Source organism: Oryx dammah, unplaced genomic scaffold, assembly GCF_014754425.2.
Source record: "Oryx dammah isolate SB20612 unplaced genomic scaffold, SCBI_Odam_1.1 HiC_scaffold_21, whole genome shotgun sequence".
NCBI lineage: Eukaryota > Metazoa > Chordata > Mammalia > Artiodactyla > Bovidae > Oryx > Oryx dammah.
This window is the reverse complement of record NW_024070205.1, coordinates 29722628-29736885: the sequence shown is the minus strand read 5'-3', so window position 1 is coordinate 29736885 and position 14258 is coordinate 29722628. Positions and strand designations below refer to the sequence as shown.

At 56.1% G+C, this 14258-nt stretch overlaps 1 protein-coding gene across 7 annotated transcripts in view; it reads left to right on the top strand.

The window, feature by feature from the left end:
* Positions 1-4054: 4054 nt before the first annotated feature.
* LOC120880608 (cyclin-dependent kinase 11B) overlaps positions 4055-14258 on the top strand; it is a 41475-nt gene continuing 31271 nt past the window's right edge. For 5 of the 7 annotated variants that reach the window (XM_040264055.1, XM_040264052.1, XM_040264054.1 and 2 more), the window contains exons 1-5: positions 4074-4965; positions 7771-8004; positions 13114-13519; positions 13801-13936; positions 14121-14248. In XM_040264055.1, coding sequence (XP_040119989.1) covers positions 13198-13519; positions 13801-13936; positions 14121-14248 — 586 coding nt within the window. In that variant the 5' untranslated portion in view covers positions 4074-4965; positions 7771-8004; positions 13114-13197. Of the gene's footprint in view, positions 4966-5306; positions 5498-7770; positions 8005-13113; positions 13520-13800; positions 13937-14120; positions 14249-14258 lie in introns of those variants that run through there. The other 2 variants (XM_040264060.1, XM_040264051.1) reach the window with 2 other exon arrangements.

Genomic DNA, 14258 nt, shown 5'->3' with positions numbered 1-14258 from the left:
GGGAGGGTATTTATGTGGGCTCAGGCCTTTGGTCCCTCAGAGATCCCAGCTGTCAGGGTGGTGGCCTTTCCTGGCCTGTTTGACCTCCCAGGCCTCAGTGCTGGGCACCCACCCAGCCAATCTCCCTTCTCTCTCAGATCAGGCTCCATGTCCAGCAGTTCCTGCCCTGGGGCAGCCTGGGCCAGGCCTGTCCTGCAGAGGTTCCCACACCCGGGAGCCACTGGCTAGAAGGACACTGGAAGTCTGCCAGGGTGCCAACCGGGAGGGGGAGCTGCTGTGGAGATGGAGGCCCTGTGGGAGGGGGCTATCAGAGGAGCCCAGAGAAGTTGGGAAGGGGGTGTTGGGGACAGGGGTCAGGGTACTTGAGTCATCACATCAGGGAGTAGGCCACTGCTGGCACATTTCACCCCAGAAGGGCCAGGCTGGAGCTTGGGCTGCGCGCAAACCAGGAAACACCAGGATATTTGATGGAAGAGGTGAGGTCAGGGCGGGCGAGGCCAAGGAGGAAGGAGCCCACAGAGGACACTCAGGGCTGGTCTGGGCACTCTATGGGGAGGGCCTCTCGCCCCCAGAAGCTCCAGACAGGCAGCCTTGGGGACAGATGCACAGCCTGACCTCAGCTCGACTTACTGGAAGCTCGGTGAGGACCCTGGGTTCCCAGGACACTCCTGGACACTGGTCTGAAGCCACAAGGGGGCCACCTGCAGCCCTGGGGTCTGGCGGGTGACTTTCAGATGTCCTCTCCAACCCTCATGGAGTTCAGAGGCTGAGTCCCAGGGTCAGGCCAAGGTGGGGACTGTGGAGGGCCAGCCAGGGCAGGGGTCATGGCACTGGGCGTGTAGAAAGGGTACCCAAAGGGCAGCCAAAGTGGTGCTGTCCCTGTTTCCCCACCTGGCAGTCAGGACGGGCCAGAGCCCCTAGCAGCTGCGGCTACGGCTGCCCCCACCTCCATAGGCAAGGCACAGTGCCCATATAGACGGAAACCTGGCTCCCTAGGAGCAACTGGCTGAGGTGATGGCCAGGATGGCAGGTGAGTGGACCCACAGGACCAGGGGCAGCATCCAGAAGGGCTGCTTGGCCATCCCAAGGAGAGCCTAGAAGGAAATACCCAGGAAGGTACCGGAAGCCTCAACTCCCTACAGCCAAGTGACCTGGGGTGGCCAGAGGCCCGGCCCAGGCCCAGGCAGACCCCAGTGGGCTCATCTGATGGTGGGGTTCCCCCTCCAGGCCCTATCCGCTAGCTGGGTCTGAAGGCCCACACACTTGGGATTGTACTTAAGATCTGTGAAATCCTTTCCCAGGGGACCACGTCCTGGGATCCCCTCACCCTCAGACACCTAGAACAGGCTCAGATCCCAATGCCTTGGGTGCCCAAGGGCCACCTGTCCCTGGTCTGAGCCTCCGCCCTCTTCTGCCCTGGCAGCTCTGGTGACCCCTCACTACTGACCACTCCACCTGCCCTCCTCCAGAATGTCTAATTAGGGGAGGGCAGCACAGGTGCCCAGAAGCACCCCAAGATGTGGTGAGGCCTAACGAATGTGGATGGTAGGCAACACAGAGACACCTTGAGGCCTAATGTGCAGCGATCAAAAATGGGCCTGGAGGGGCTGTGGTCAGGATGGGAGTCCTGGAAGCTACATTATGCGAGTCAGTGTTGGCAGTGGGTCAGGAGGTTCAAGGTGGGGGGCCCATACCCTTTCTCCCACCCACGGATCAAGACCCAGTTCTCAGGACCCTGTGGGCTCCTGAGCCCAAGCCCACATCTGCTGCTATCTCATGTTTCCCTGGAAACATGGGCTCCTCTGGGCCCACCTGACTGCAGCCATCACTTCTGACCAAGATATGGATGTAGGTCAAGCCTGTGAGAGGGGGCAGGGGACAGGCTTGGCAGTGGGGAAGGACTGAGAAGGCCCAGCAGATACCAGCATGCCATGGGGGATGCGGGGGAAGGGGCTGTGCAGGAGTTTCAGGGAGCGGGGCCAGGGCAGGGGGTCGGCTAGGGCTCCTTCATAAGAATAACTTCCTAACAGGTATTGTATCTAACTTGCAAATAAGCAAACAGGCTGAAACGGCCACATTTGAAGCTGACAAGGGTGTGAAGAACCCTGGTCGGTCTACTGTCTTTTACCCCAAATTCTACTTCTTGAATAAGTCGAAACTCCAGCAAACATCGGTAAAACCACTCAGGTCCTTGCTGTGGCTTCTCTGATACTGGAAGTCACACACAGCCCTTCACAGGCAGCAAAGCCACGTCTTCTGCAAACATTTAGAGAAGAATTATCTGAAAATTAATCAAGGGACACCTCAACTAAAATGGAGTTGGGAGGCCACAAGGTGGAAGTCCTCAGGCATGTACCCCCAATGTCCACGCAGAACCAGAGAGGAGGGGAGTACTGCACCTGTGACCAGAGCAGCCACCTCACCACCACCAGGCAGATCTCCCTGCTTGGCAACAGCTCAGCCAATGAGAAGCCACCTTATTTAAACTCCAATGTTTCCTCTAATGGACTTCTTGTTTATAACAACTTCCCTTCCTCCTCTATAAAAGAATGTCCTCTTTGCTTTACCAGACTTGTTTGTGGTTATCACGGTTGCATGTCCTGAGTTGTAATTCTTTACTGCTGCCAAACAAACCTGAAAGAAAGTGAAAGTCACTCAGTCCTGTCCAACTCTTTGCGACCCCATGGACTATACAGTCCATGGAATTCTCCAGACCGGAATATTGGAGTGGGTAGCCTTTCCCTTCTCCAGGGGATCTTCCCAACCCAGGGATCCCACATTGCAGGTGGATTCTTTAACAGCTGAGCCACAAGGGAAACAAATGTGACTTTCTGGTAAAATAACTGGCTGTTTTTTTGCTTTGTTTAGGTGAAAAATCATTAACAGGACAAAGAAAGGGGGGCAGGATACAAACTCTGGAAGTGTGACCATGGAGCAAAGACTTCCTCCAGCAATGGTCGAAGGCCTGGGTAACACTGTCCCCTGTGCTGGAGTGGCCAGCCCAAGAGGGGAAGGTGACTTGGCACTCCGACATCATTTCAGAATTGTTACAGTGAACTGTCTCAGATAAAATGTAGAAAAGACTCAGCTATAAAGTTTTTGCTACTTTTCATACAACTGCTTTTGAAATTATTTGACTACAAGTAACTCACTGACCAGCAACAACCGGTGCTGCTGGGCAGTCATAAAGCATCTCAGAGTTGTGTGCAAAGTAGGAAAATCTACCCCATAAACTTTGTTCAGTGTCCTGAATACTCACTTTCAGGAATGATGAAGGTGTCATATTCTGCTCTGAGATACAGATGTTAAGAGAACTTCACTTTAGCTTTCTTTTTTGCATTTTAGGCCCAGGCCCCTGACCAACCCCTGGGGTGTCCAGGCCTTTCCTTCAGTCATACCTTCTGGAGGATCCCAAGGAAAACCCTTCCCTTGCACCTCATGGCCCAAACCCTGTCTGTAGACGCCAGAGGTAGGCAGATACCACCATCCATTAACGGACCCTCTGGCCAAGATCTAAAGGAGAAACTATTAATTTTAAAACAATATGAAGCAAAATATATGAAAAGTTTGACAAGAAGAATAGGCCTTGGACTTCCCTAGTGGTACAGTGGATAATAATACACCTGCCAATGCTGGGGCACGTGTTTGATCCCCAGTCCGGACAGATTCTGCACGCCACAGAGCAGCTAAAAACCGTGCACCCAACTACTGGAGCCCATGCTCCTGGCCTGTATGTGCTCGGCAACAAGAAAAGCTACCACAATGAGAAGCCCAGGCACTGCAACAGAGTAGCCCCTGCTCGCCACAACTAGACAGAGACCCCGGGCAGCAACATGTGCCCAGTGCAACCGAAATAAATAATTTTTTTAAAGTAGGCCTTAAGAAGACCCCATTAGAAACTTCTCTGGTGGCTGACCAGCTAAGACACCAAGCTTCCAACGCAGACGGCATGGGTTCAAAAACTAAGTCCCACATGCAATGACTAACACCCAGGACAAACAAATAAAAGTAAATATTAAAATGAAGAGGAAGAAGAGCCCGTTAGCAGTAACCTCGCTCCTAAAAATTACCTTTAAAAGTAAGTGGAGAGAATTCCTTGGCAGTCCAGTGGCTAGGACTCCTAGCTTTCACTGCAAGAGCCTGGGTTCAATCCCAGTTCGGGAACTAAGATCCCACAAACAGTGTGCACGACTAAAAAAAATTTTTACTAAAAATTAATAATGTAAGCCAGGAGGAAAACCGGGCCAGGAAGATGCTGCGCATGGTGCCAGGGATGGGTTGGGGAGTGAGGGCGCGTGCGCAGGTATGACAGTCCCACTGAAGCCCCTCACCCACTAGGGCCAAGGCCACGCCCCCTGGTGGAGACTCCCCAAACTCAGCCAACCAGCATCCTCGTCAGGGGCGTGGCCTCGGATTCTAGCTGCCCCTAGAGCACCCCCGTGGCTGGCTTCCTCAGCTAGGACGGTCCCTTTGTCTTTCCTCTTCTGGGGGAGGCTCCTTGAAGCTGAAATTTCTGTCTCTTGAAACCAAAACTCAGAGCCAGCTTATAGGTCGGCTCCTCCACGAACTTGCCGCCCCTCCTGGGTCGCGGTGGTACGGCCAGGAAGTTATCAAGGGGAGGGCGGTTCCTAGAAGCATCACCCCTAACTGGGCTGAATTGGTATGGCCCGGAGGATACCAAGGGGACGACCGTGAGAGGGTGCCGTTATCCAGAAGCACCTGCCCCGCTGGCCGAGATGGTACGGCCCGGAAGGTGCCAAGAGAACAACCGCGAGGGGGCACCATCGCTCAGCAGCACCACCCCAGCCTGGGCCGAGGTGCTACAACCCGGAGGGGACCAAGGCTGCGGGGGCCGCCATCGCCCAGCTGCACCACCCTCGCCTGGGCCACGAATTACGGCCCGGAGGGTACCAAGGCCGCGCGCCGCCATCGCCCGGCAGCACCACCTCCACCTGGGCTGATGAGGTACGGCCCAAAGGGTGTCAAGGGGATGACCACGGGGGTCGCCATCGCCCAACAGCACTATCCCCATGTGGGCTGATGTGGTACGGCCCAGGGGGTGCCAAGGAGACGACCACGGCGGGAATCGCCCAGCAGAGCGTCCCCGCTCCCAGCACCCAAGCGGCAGCTTAGAAGCCCGGACCCTCAGGACACTGCGGAACGAGTCCCGTGGGATAGGTCACGCGGGACGGCTAGGAGCCGTGGCGGACTTCAGACGCGTCACTTCCGGCGCGTGGCTTCCGGGCCAGTAGCGGCTTCTCCCCGCCTCCGGCCCCGCCTCGTCGCCCGCCGGGGCCTGTGGGTTTTCTCCCGGTCCGCCCACCCAGCCCAACCCGCAGCCTTCGGCTTCTTGAGCCGCGGTCACCGGGATGAGGGCGGGTCGATGTGTGGAGTAGGGGGCGGCGAGGCCCTAGATGACCGCTTCGTCCGTTCCGGCGCGCCGGGTCCCCGCCGGGCCCACGTCCCTGAGGCTGGGCGTCTACCCGGGGGCTCCTTGGTGGGTGAAGGGCTGAATAAAGTTGGCGGGGCGGGTCACCTGCGGGGGTCGCCCTTTGAGTCCGTGCCGACCCCCCGCTTCCCCTGGCAACTCGGCCAACCCCGGGCCTTGGCACGCGCGCCTGGCCGTCCGAGGCCGCCCGGGGGCGGGAGGGAACCATCCCTAGCGCTTTCATGCCGGGTCCGCTCCTGGAGCGTCCACCACGTGGGCCCCAGCCACGCCTTACAGGCGTCCAAGTGGACCTTAGGTCTCCGAGGCCGGCGCCAAGTTCCCGCTCCAAATCTGCCCGCGGCGGGCGGGGCACAGGCGGGGCGGGAGCTGGGAGTCCGTGGGGCCCACAGCGCCTGGATACCTGGGGGTACTGTCAGAGGCCGAGGTGGGGACACAGGGTCGGCGCTCTTGCGTTTTAACCCCCCGCCCCCCACCGATGCGCCCCGAAGTGGGCACGGCCCTGGAGCAGCCGGTGCAGCCGCTCCTGAAAGAACCGGGCAAAGGTGCTCTGTCCGCTCCAGGCACAGTCGCCCGCAGCAGATTCATTGCAGTTGGTGTCTTCGCAGGATTTAAAAAAAAAAGGAAATTATATAATGACTGACGTCCTGCCAGGCGCGGGTCCTAGCGAACTGTTATTTTGTAAATTGGGTTGGGAAACTCCCAGTCAGGCCCAGAGCTAAGACTTCATTGTAGTTCTCAGCCTACTTTCTGTACGGGGTTTTATGGGGCCTGCAGTGCCGCCCCCTCCTCCCCCAGCGCTCACGCTCTGAAGCCTTGAAAATCTTGCTCACCCGTCACTGCTGTTTAAAAAAAAACACACAACTATTTAGAAGCAGACTGTTTGTTTAATGGCTTAAAGTTCTTTGTTTTTCAGTAGAGTGCAATGTTTTTTACCCAAAATCCTTTAACTTGCAAGTAACATTTTAAAGTAGAATGAAATAATATTAAACTGCCTGAAAAGGAACATTGAGAGGGAACAGGAAAAGTTTTTACATTAAAGAAATTGTTTTTGTCTTAAAATTGAAGTATAGTTGATTTACAGTGTTGTGTTTGTTGCTGGTGTATGGTAAAGTGATTCAGTTGTACATACGTAACGTTCTTTGTCATTCTTTTCCATTGCATCATAGGTTATAATAAGATACTGGCTATGGTTCCCTGATTTATATATAGTAGTCTTGTTAAAAAATCAATTTTCAATGCAAATAAATTAGAAATTGGAGAAAATGCAAAAAAAAAAAAAAAGAAGAAGAAGAAAACTGAAGGATCTGAGATTCTGCCTCTGAGAGTTGACCACAGTTGTTACCTTGGCCTGTGTTCTTCTGAACCGTTGGTACTTTTTAAACCTGAAGACAATGTACAGAGAGCTTGTAACTCTGACTCTGCTCTCATTTTCTCTTATGACAAATATATTTTTGTCACAACTGGTAGGCCTACAGCGTCCCGTTATGTGACAGAGTTTGTTAGTTTTTTTAATCTGACACTTAGCCAGTGTCAGCTTCTCAGTCTTAAAAACAAAGCTTTTGAACATCTTTGTATGTACAAGCCTGGGCCTTTGTTGGATTATTTCTTTAGGATAAAGCCCTAGAGGTGGAATTTCTGAATTAAGAATATGAAATTTGTAGACTTTCAGTGTATTTTATATAAACTGCCCAGCTGACAGTGTGAACCGACCTAGATTTCCTCACCAGCTGTTTGAGAGTGTCCTAAGTTGCTTGTTGTAGAACAACAAGAGACTCTTAAACTCTTGACTGATGGGCCTCAGAATTCAATGTTCTGCAAAACTGGATGGGAAAGTTGACAACTTCCTGTCAGTAACTTCCACCCCGAGCTTCCCTTCAGTGGTTAATGTGCCCACGTTTCAGAACCAGACAGCCTCCCCAGGGTCTAGAGCCCTTGTTGCAGGGTTGGTGGAGACTGGGAGCGTCTCAGTAACTGCATGTGAAAGCATCATGTGTGTGCTTTTTGCAACGTGATGCTAGTTTCCTTTCAGTGCCCCATCTGGACCTTGTCCTATGCAGGCTTTGGACAGGAAAACAGTGGAGTCAACCCCCACCTCATAGGCTGCTGGCTCTGAGCTGAGCGGAAGAGGCTACATTACAGTTCTTGTCATTTGTGCTATAAGCCCAGAGGGCAGTAATTCAGACCTGTGTCACCAGGAGCCTGGAGGTGGGGGGCCCCACAAGCCCCGCGCTCAGCCTGGTCTGCCCCATCTCCAGGCCGCCCTGGGTGAGGTCAGTTTTCATCGTTATCAGGTTGGGCTGATGACCTTTGGCTTTTCACAGGATAAGAACTGCCTCTCGTGAAAGTGCCTTGAGTCACAGAGACAGAAAGAAGACGGCGGTCAGAGCCAGGGAGGGCAGCTGGGGTCCCGGTGGGCCTGGCTGAGCTGGACCTGCTGGGTTCTAGGCTGCTGCCCCCGGCCTCCATGTGCAATGCCAGCACAGCCACTGAGGGGCTTCAATGCACCCGGGAGCAGGCCGCCTGCACAGGACTGCTGCTCTGGCCAGTGACCAGCGGTAAGTGCTATGTGCCCGCCTGCTATCTGAGCAAGAGGACCTGGCTGACCGTCAGCTGTGGGTGCCACCAGGCGTTTCTCACTCCTCGCGGGTGGATAGTTGTGATTCCTGATGGTGGTGACCAGCAGTCCCGCCCTGGGCACTCCTGCTGGACATCTCTGGGGGACCCTCAAGGATGGAGGTTCTGGTTTGTAGGGTGTACAGGTATGTCCCTCTCAGCGTGGTGCCCAGTCCTCTCCCAGTTCTGGTACCATCCACTCACTGTAGCCGTGTTCAGGCCTCTGGATCTGTACCTCCCAGCAGCTCTGGGTGTTGTCAGACCTGATGGCTTTTGGCAGTAGGGGTGGGTGGTGTGTATCTCCCTGACCATGGATGAGATCATCACCTTTGGTCAGCGACCTCCAAGGTAACACCTGTGACCCTGCCTCCTGGTGTTCTCACCCTCTGTAGCCTCCTTCCTTGACGGTGGGCTTCTCATGAGTGCTGTCCAGCAAATGCTAAGGGGCCAAGGTTCCAAGAAGACTCGGCCTCCGCGGGCGCTGGCTCTCAGCCGCCAGCCCTGATACAGGCCTGGAGCTGTGTACACAGCCCTGTGGAGGGTCTTCCCCTCACAGCTGCTGGAGCTGCACGTGTGGGCTTGGAGGTGAGACCCCAGCCCCTTCCACCATCATGCTGGTCGACCGCCTGAACCACAGAATCTGTGGGGTCATGAGTGTGCTGTCACTCTGAGCCTCCAGCTGGGTGTGTGTTGTCCAGAGGTGCAGAGCTGACGGCTCCTTGTGTTCACTGGGCGTGTGGACATTGTCTCCCTCCTGGCATGTTACCCACGTTTCCTGTTGATAGTAGGTATCCATCCTCTTTCCATGTCGTGTTGTCATGACCCCTCCAGGTGTCACTTGTCATTTAGCATGTTTAGTGTGTTGGCGTTACATCATGATGTACTGTGAAAGCACAGAAGCTCTTCCTTTAGCAACCTCATCTGATTTGTTATATTTGTAGGTAATGCTTTGGGGGATTGGTTTAAGATGCTCTTTTCTGGGAATTCCCTGTGGTCCAATGTGGGATTTGGCATTTTCACTGCCGGGCCTGCATTCAGTCCCTGGTGAGGGAACTAAGGTGCCACAGGCTATGTAGCACAGCCAAAAAAAAGGCACTCTTTTCTTACCCCAGGATCAGGAAGATACTCCCTACGTTTTCTAAGTGTGAGGTTTCACACGGTTGCATTCCATAGCCCAGCTGCCCAGGTTCAACCCTGGTCAGAAGCTGTGTCTCACACGGTGACAGCAGCCTCCCCAGGATTGCTGGGAAGAGCCATGGAGTCATTATGTGTGCCCTGCTGGGTCAGACCCTGCCTGGTTCCTGGCAAGTGCCCTGTGGATGTTGTGAATTGTTAGCATATGTGTGGAGCTGTGAGGCTGGGATCTGGTCTCTCTTCACTGGCGCGGATGACAGTTGTCCTGGTAGCAGGGAGCTGAGGCCACCTTCTCCCGGAAGCTGCAGCCCTGCTCTGTCTTGGGTCCGGGTTCTGCCGGTGCACGGACCCTGAGCCCCGCATCCCAGCTTGTTTACATGTCTCTGCACCAGTGCAGCATGTGGCCTGCTCTAAGTATCTAGGGGGTAGCCCCCCTTCTTCAGTGGAGTCTTCTTCCCTTCTCCCTTTTGTGCCTCCATCGTGCTCTTTGTAGTTGCCTAGTACCTTGTAAGGACGTGACTAAGACTGAACATCCTGTCACTGCTGAACTTTCACCAGCTTCCAGCCTCTGCTGGTGGGTCTCACCTGGGGCTGCAGCCAGGGGCCTGGTGGCACATCTTCTAGTCACGTCAGTCATGTGACCCTATACCTGAAGGAACAGCTTTCCTCATTTGTTGATCCTGGTGGTCGTCTGTGTGCTGGCCCTTTGCATGCTGGCCCTTTGCTGTTATTTACTTTCTCTCAATCCTCCTGGATTTCGCTGGCAGGCACCCCTTACGCTGGCCTTGTGCCATCCAGGAGCCCACCCTCCTCCCGGCCCAGCTGTGGCCCCAGCCCTGAACTCAGCCGTCTCTGCGAGGAGGCTGATGCGGTTCAGCAGAGCAGAGATTCAGAAACCAGCTCTGCCCCTGCTGCAGGGGCGTCCCTGTTCCAGGCCGCGCGGGCAGAGTCGCACGTGGACATGGAAGCAAGCACACTGTGTCCCCCGCTTCCACGCAGCCCACTCCCTTGTCTGTTCCTCCTTAAGTGCTCCCCACCAGACTCACCCAGGTCTCGTCTGGAGCCCGCGCTTGACCTCAGCACCCATGCATAGGCTCCCCAGTCACTTCCTTCCCTTTGCTCCTCAGTGGGCTGAAGTTGTTCCTCTGAGTTGTGCTTTGGTTTAGGTATTTCTGTCTGTATTGCGCATTAGAGACTTTGTATCTAGACGTGTTATTGATGTGGGCATTTTTTGTTTTTTAAGCACATGGAGCGTGGACCTGGTTCCCAAGGGCATAAGTGTTTAGAAAGTGCTGGCGTTGGCAGGATCCAGGACATGGTTCCTGTGAGGATCTGCACCCTGGCCTGGTGCTCGGTCCTCTGCCGTCCAGCCTCCTCTGCTCGGCTTTCTTTCAAGACCCTCACTCTCTCACCGTCAGAGTTGCGCTCGTGGCAGGGAAACTGCAGCGGCACCAGGTTCAGTGTGGTGAATCAGGACGTGTGGTGTCTGTCTCATCCCTGGGGGTTCCAGTTTGGTGACTCCGTGGCAGGGCAACCGCTTATTTCTCTGGGGAGGAAAGTTGTGATGGGCTCTGGTCACTGGCTAACGCCCTGCTGGGAGATAGTCTGAGGCCACCATGGGATCGTGGTCGCTTCCTCTCTAGGCTTTCCATTTTTTCCTCCCACTGGTTTGTTCCTGACAGTTTCTTGTCTGTCCGCAGGACTGTGTCCTGCCTTCCGTCCCTCCTTGAGTTTTGCCTGTCTCTCCTTGAGTTTCCGGGAGGTAACTCCTCCCTCACCCTCAGGGTGATTGCTGATCTTTGATCTTCACCCAGGAAGGTCCTCAGACTGAGTTGGAATCGGTTCTCCAGGGCACCCGACCCCTCCCTCTGGTGCAGGGCCCCGATTGGGCTGCTTTAGCGCCTACAGACTGTATCCAGAGGCAGGATCCTGGTCAGTGTGGTCCCTGCTGTCTGCTGCCTGACCCCTCGCGCTCCTTGTGTGCCGCTGGGGCTCCTTGGAGCGCCCACATCCAGGCCCGCCTGAGTCGAGCTCCCTGGGAGCCTGGTGCCCTGGGTGAGGTTTCCGTCTCTCCTGCCCTGGTCTTTGTTTCCAGGGGACCCGCTTCTGGTGACTTTTAGAGCAGAACCTCCCGCTTTTCGATGGGCACTTGGCCCCCACCATCTCCATGGCTCAGGTGCCAGGGCACTGAAGGGTGACCAGAAGCCCAGGCTGCCCATGGAGGTGCAGCTCCCAGCATGGTATTGTCTGGAGGGAATGGGGCCCAGGCTAGGAAGAGGAGGGAGGACGGGGTGTTGGTGGAGATCTGACCCCAGCAGTGCCAGAGGGGTCGAAGGGCTTGTGCGTTTTGTGGGGAAGTGGAGCCCACAGGAGGGCCGGGCGCATCCGTCCTGGGCTGGGGTGCGTCGGGACAGCTGTGGTGTCCCCAGGGTCAGTGTGCATGTGGAGGCTTGGGTGCCCGGCGACCCCAAGCGTTGCTGAGCTTGTGGAGTGAGTGAGGACACTAGGTGTACACTGGGAGCCAGGGGCAGCTTAGCTAGGAGCCCTGGCCCGGGTGGGAGTCAGAGGTCACAAGTCCACCTGGACTCAGAGGTCCAGAGTTCATTGGAGGTCACGAGTCCATCACAAGCCTGAGCAGAACTGGGCCTGGGGCAGTAATGGTAGAGGAGCCAGCCCTTTTGGTGGGTGGCACAGCAAGCTGAATACCTGATGCCTCTTCTACATACACCTGGCAGTTAGGTGATAACACGATGGGCATCCCCCAAACACCAGCATCTGAGGGACCAGGACATTGCTGGCCGGCTTGGCTGCTTGGGGGCGGGGGATGGGCCAGGGGCTGGGACTTCCTGTTTGGTGTCACTGGGGAGGAGTAGCCAGGCCTCCTGGGCTGGTGGTCGTCACTGGGACACTGTTTATAGCCCAAACTTGGAATTTCCTGGAAGTCCAGTGATTAGGACTCTGCTCTCATTGCTGGAGCTCGAGTTTAATCCCTGGTTGGGGAACTAATATCCCATAAGTTGTGTGGCACAGCAGGGAAAAAAGCCAAAACCTGAAGCACCCACCTACCAGCACACATGAGAGGCTGGGTCTGACTGAGTGTGGTCTTAGGGCTGAGGGAGGCCTCTCTGGAGAAACCAAGACTTGGTGTGAGTCTGTGGAGAAAGCAGCGTGCTTTCCTGGCTGCAAGACAGAGGCAGCCCCCTGCCTGCCCGCAGGCAGGCCCTCAGGTTCAAGAGGAGTCTCCTCTCAGGGTCTGTGCTCAGAAACTGCCCCCTCAAGCTGGAGGTGGCTGACCACTGAAGGATGGGGACTGTACTGTCCGGTCCTGGGTGATGAACTGTTGGACCATGAAAGAGATGGAAGGAAGGAAGAAAGGAAAGTCATGAAAGGAGGAATGGAAAGTCAAGGGGAACAGGCTGCTTTGGTCAGCCCTCCCACCAAGAACAGCTCAAAACTCTGGATGAAACATCAAGGGGTGGGGGAGGGTGCTGAGCGCTGGAGAGCCAGCTGGGTGAGAGGGAGCTCAGGGCGGCCCCTTCTGGGCTCTGTCTGGTCCCGGTGGGTGGAGAGAGATGCAGAGCACTGGAGACAGCTTCTGAGGTGGGGGCAGGGGCGGTGAAGACACAGGCTTCTCCGAGCTGAGGGAGAGGCCGAGGGAGGAGGGCAGCTGGAGGAGGCCAGATCACCAGGTGCTTTGGGCGGGACTTACTGGAGGGTCAGGTGTGTGGGGAGGGAAGGGAGGCTAGGTTGGTGTAGGCCATGGTCTCAGCGGGGCGCCTGCTCCTGCTCCTTTGGGGCTCCTGGATGTGTGGCTGCAGACTGTGTTCTCGAGTTTGCTTTAAGTTACTGTAAAGGGGTGACTGAACCTGGCAGGACCTTGGCTGCTCACGACAACCTTGTCCCGTCCTTTCCGTCAGCTCCAGCCCACGCCCCTCTCGGTGTCACCATGGCTGCCACTTCTGTCCCTGGGTCCCTGACCCGAGCCCTCTGCCACCCCTGAGATGTCGGCGTCTGCGAAGCCCCCAGCCCTGGTGGAGCTGGACCCGGGCCCTGGCGAGAAGCCTGGGGGACGGCCACTCCTGGCCTGGGCCCCTGTGTTCAGCCACCGGAGTGAGAAGATCGCGTTGGGCCAGAGTGATGGCAGCCCGGAGGAGCAGGTGCTCACGGTCACCGTCACGGAGACTACCGTCATCGAGGCAGACCTGGGCGTGTGGGGCACCCGCGCCCTGACATACCTCACGCTCTGGTTCTTCTTTAGCTTCTGCACCCTGTTTCTCAACAAGTACATCTTGTCCCTGCTGGAAGGGGAACCCAGCATGCTAGGTACCCGCCAGGGCTGGTGGGGACGGAGCCCCAGGGAACCCAGCATGCTAGGTACCTGCCCGGGCTGGTGGGGACAGAGCCCCGGGGAACTCAGCATGCTAGGTACCCGCCTGGGCTGGTGGGCACAGAGCCCCAGGGAACCCCTCTGTTCACTAGGCCCCCATCTGGGCTTGTGGGATGGAGCTCCGGGGAACCCCTCTGTTCACTAGGTACCTGCCCGGGCTGGTGGGGACAGAGCCCCAGGGAACCCCTCTGCTCACGGGCCTTGTCTCCTCCTCCAGGGGCTGTGCAGATGCTCTCAACCACGCTTATCGGCTGTGTTAAAATATTCGTTCCCTGCTGTTTGTATCAGCACAAAACTCGGCTTTCTTACCCACCCAATTTCATCATGACCATGCTGTTCGTGGGCCTGATGAGGTAAGCCCACTGACATTTCAGGTTGGGTGTCTGAATTTTTTGTTTTTGTGAAACCTCTTCCCCCAGCTGGCTGGCTATTCGCATCAAGTGACCCTGGGAGTGGGGAGCAGGGTCGGGGCGGACCCTCCAGGCTGCCTCCTGAGGGAGGGAATGTACTGACTCGTGAGGCTTTTGGTTGTCTTAGGTTTGCAACAGTGGTGTTGGGTCTAGTCAGCCTGAAAAATGTGGCGGTGTCCTTTGCTGAGACCGTGAAGAGCTCGGCTCCCATCTTCACTGTGATCCTGTCACGGACGGTCCTGGGGGAGCACACTGGTGAGCAGCC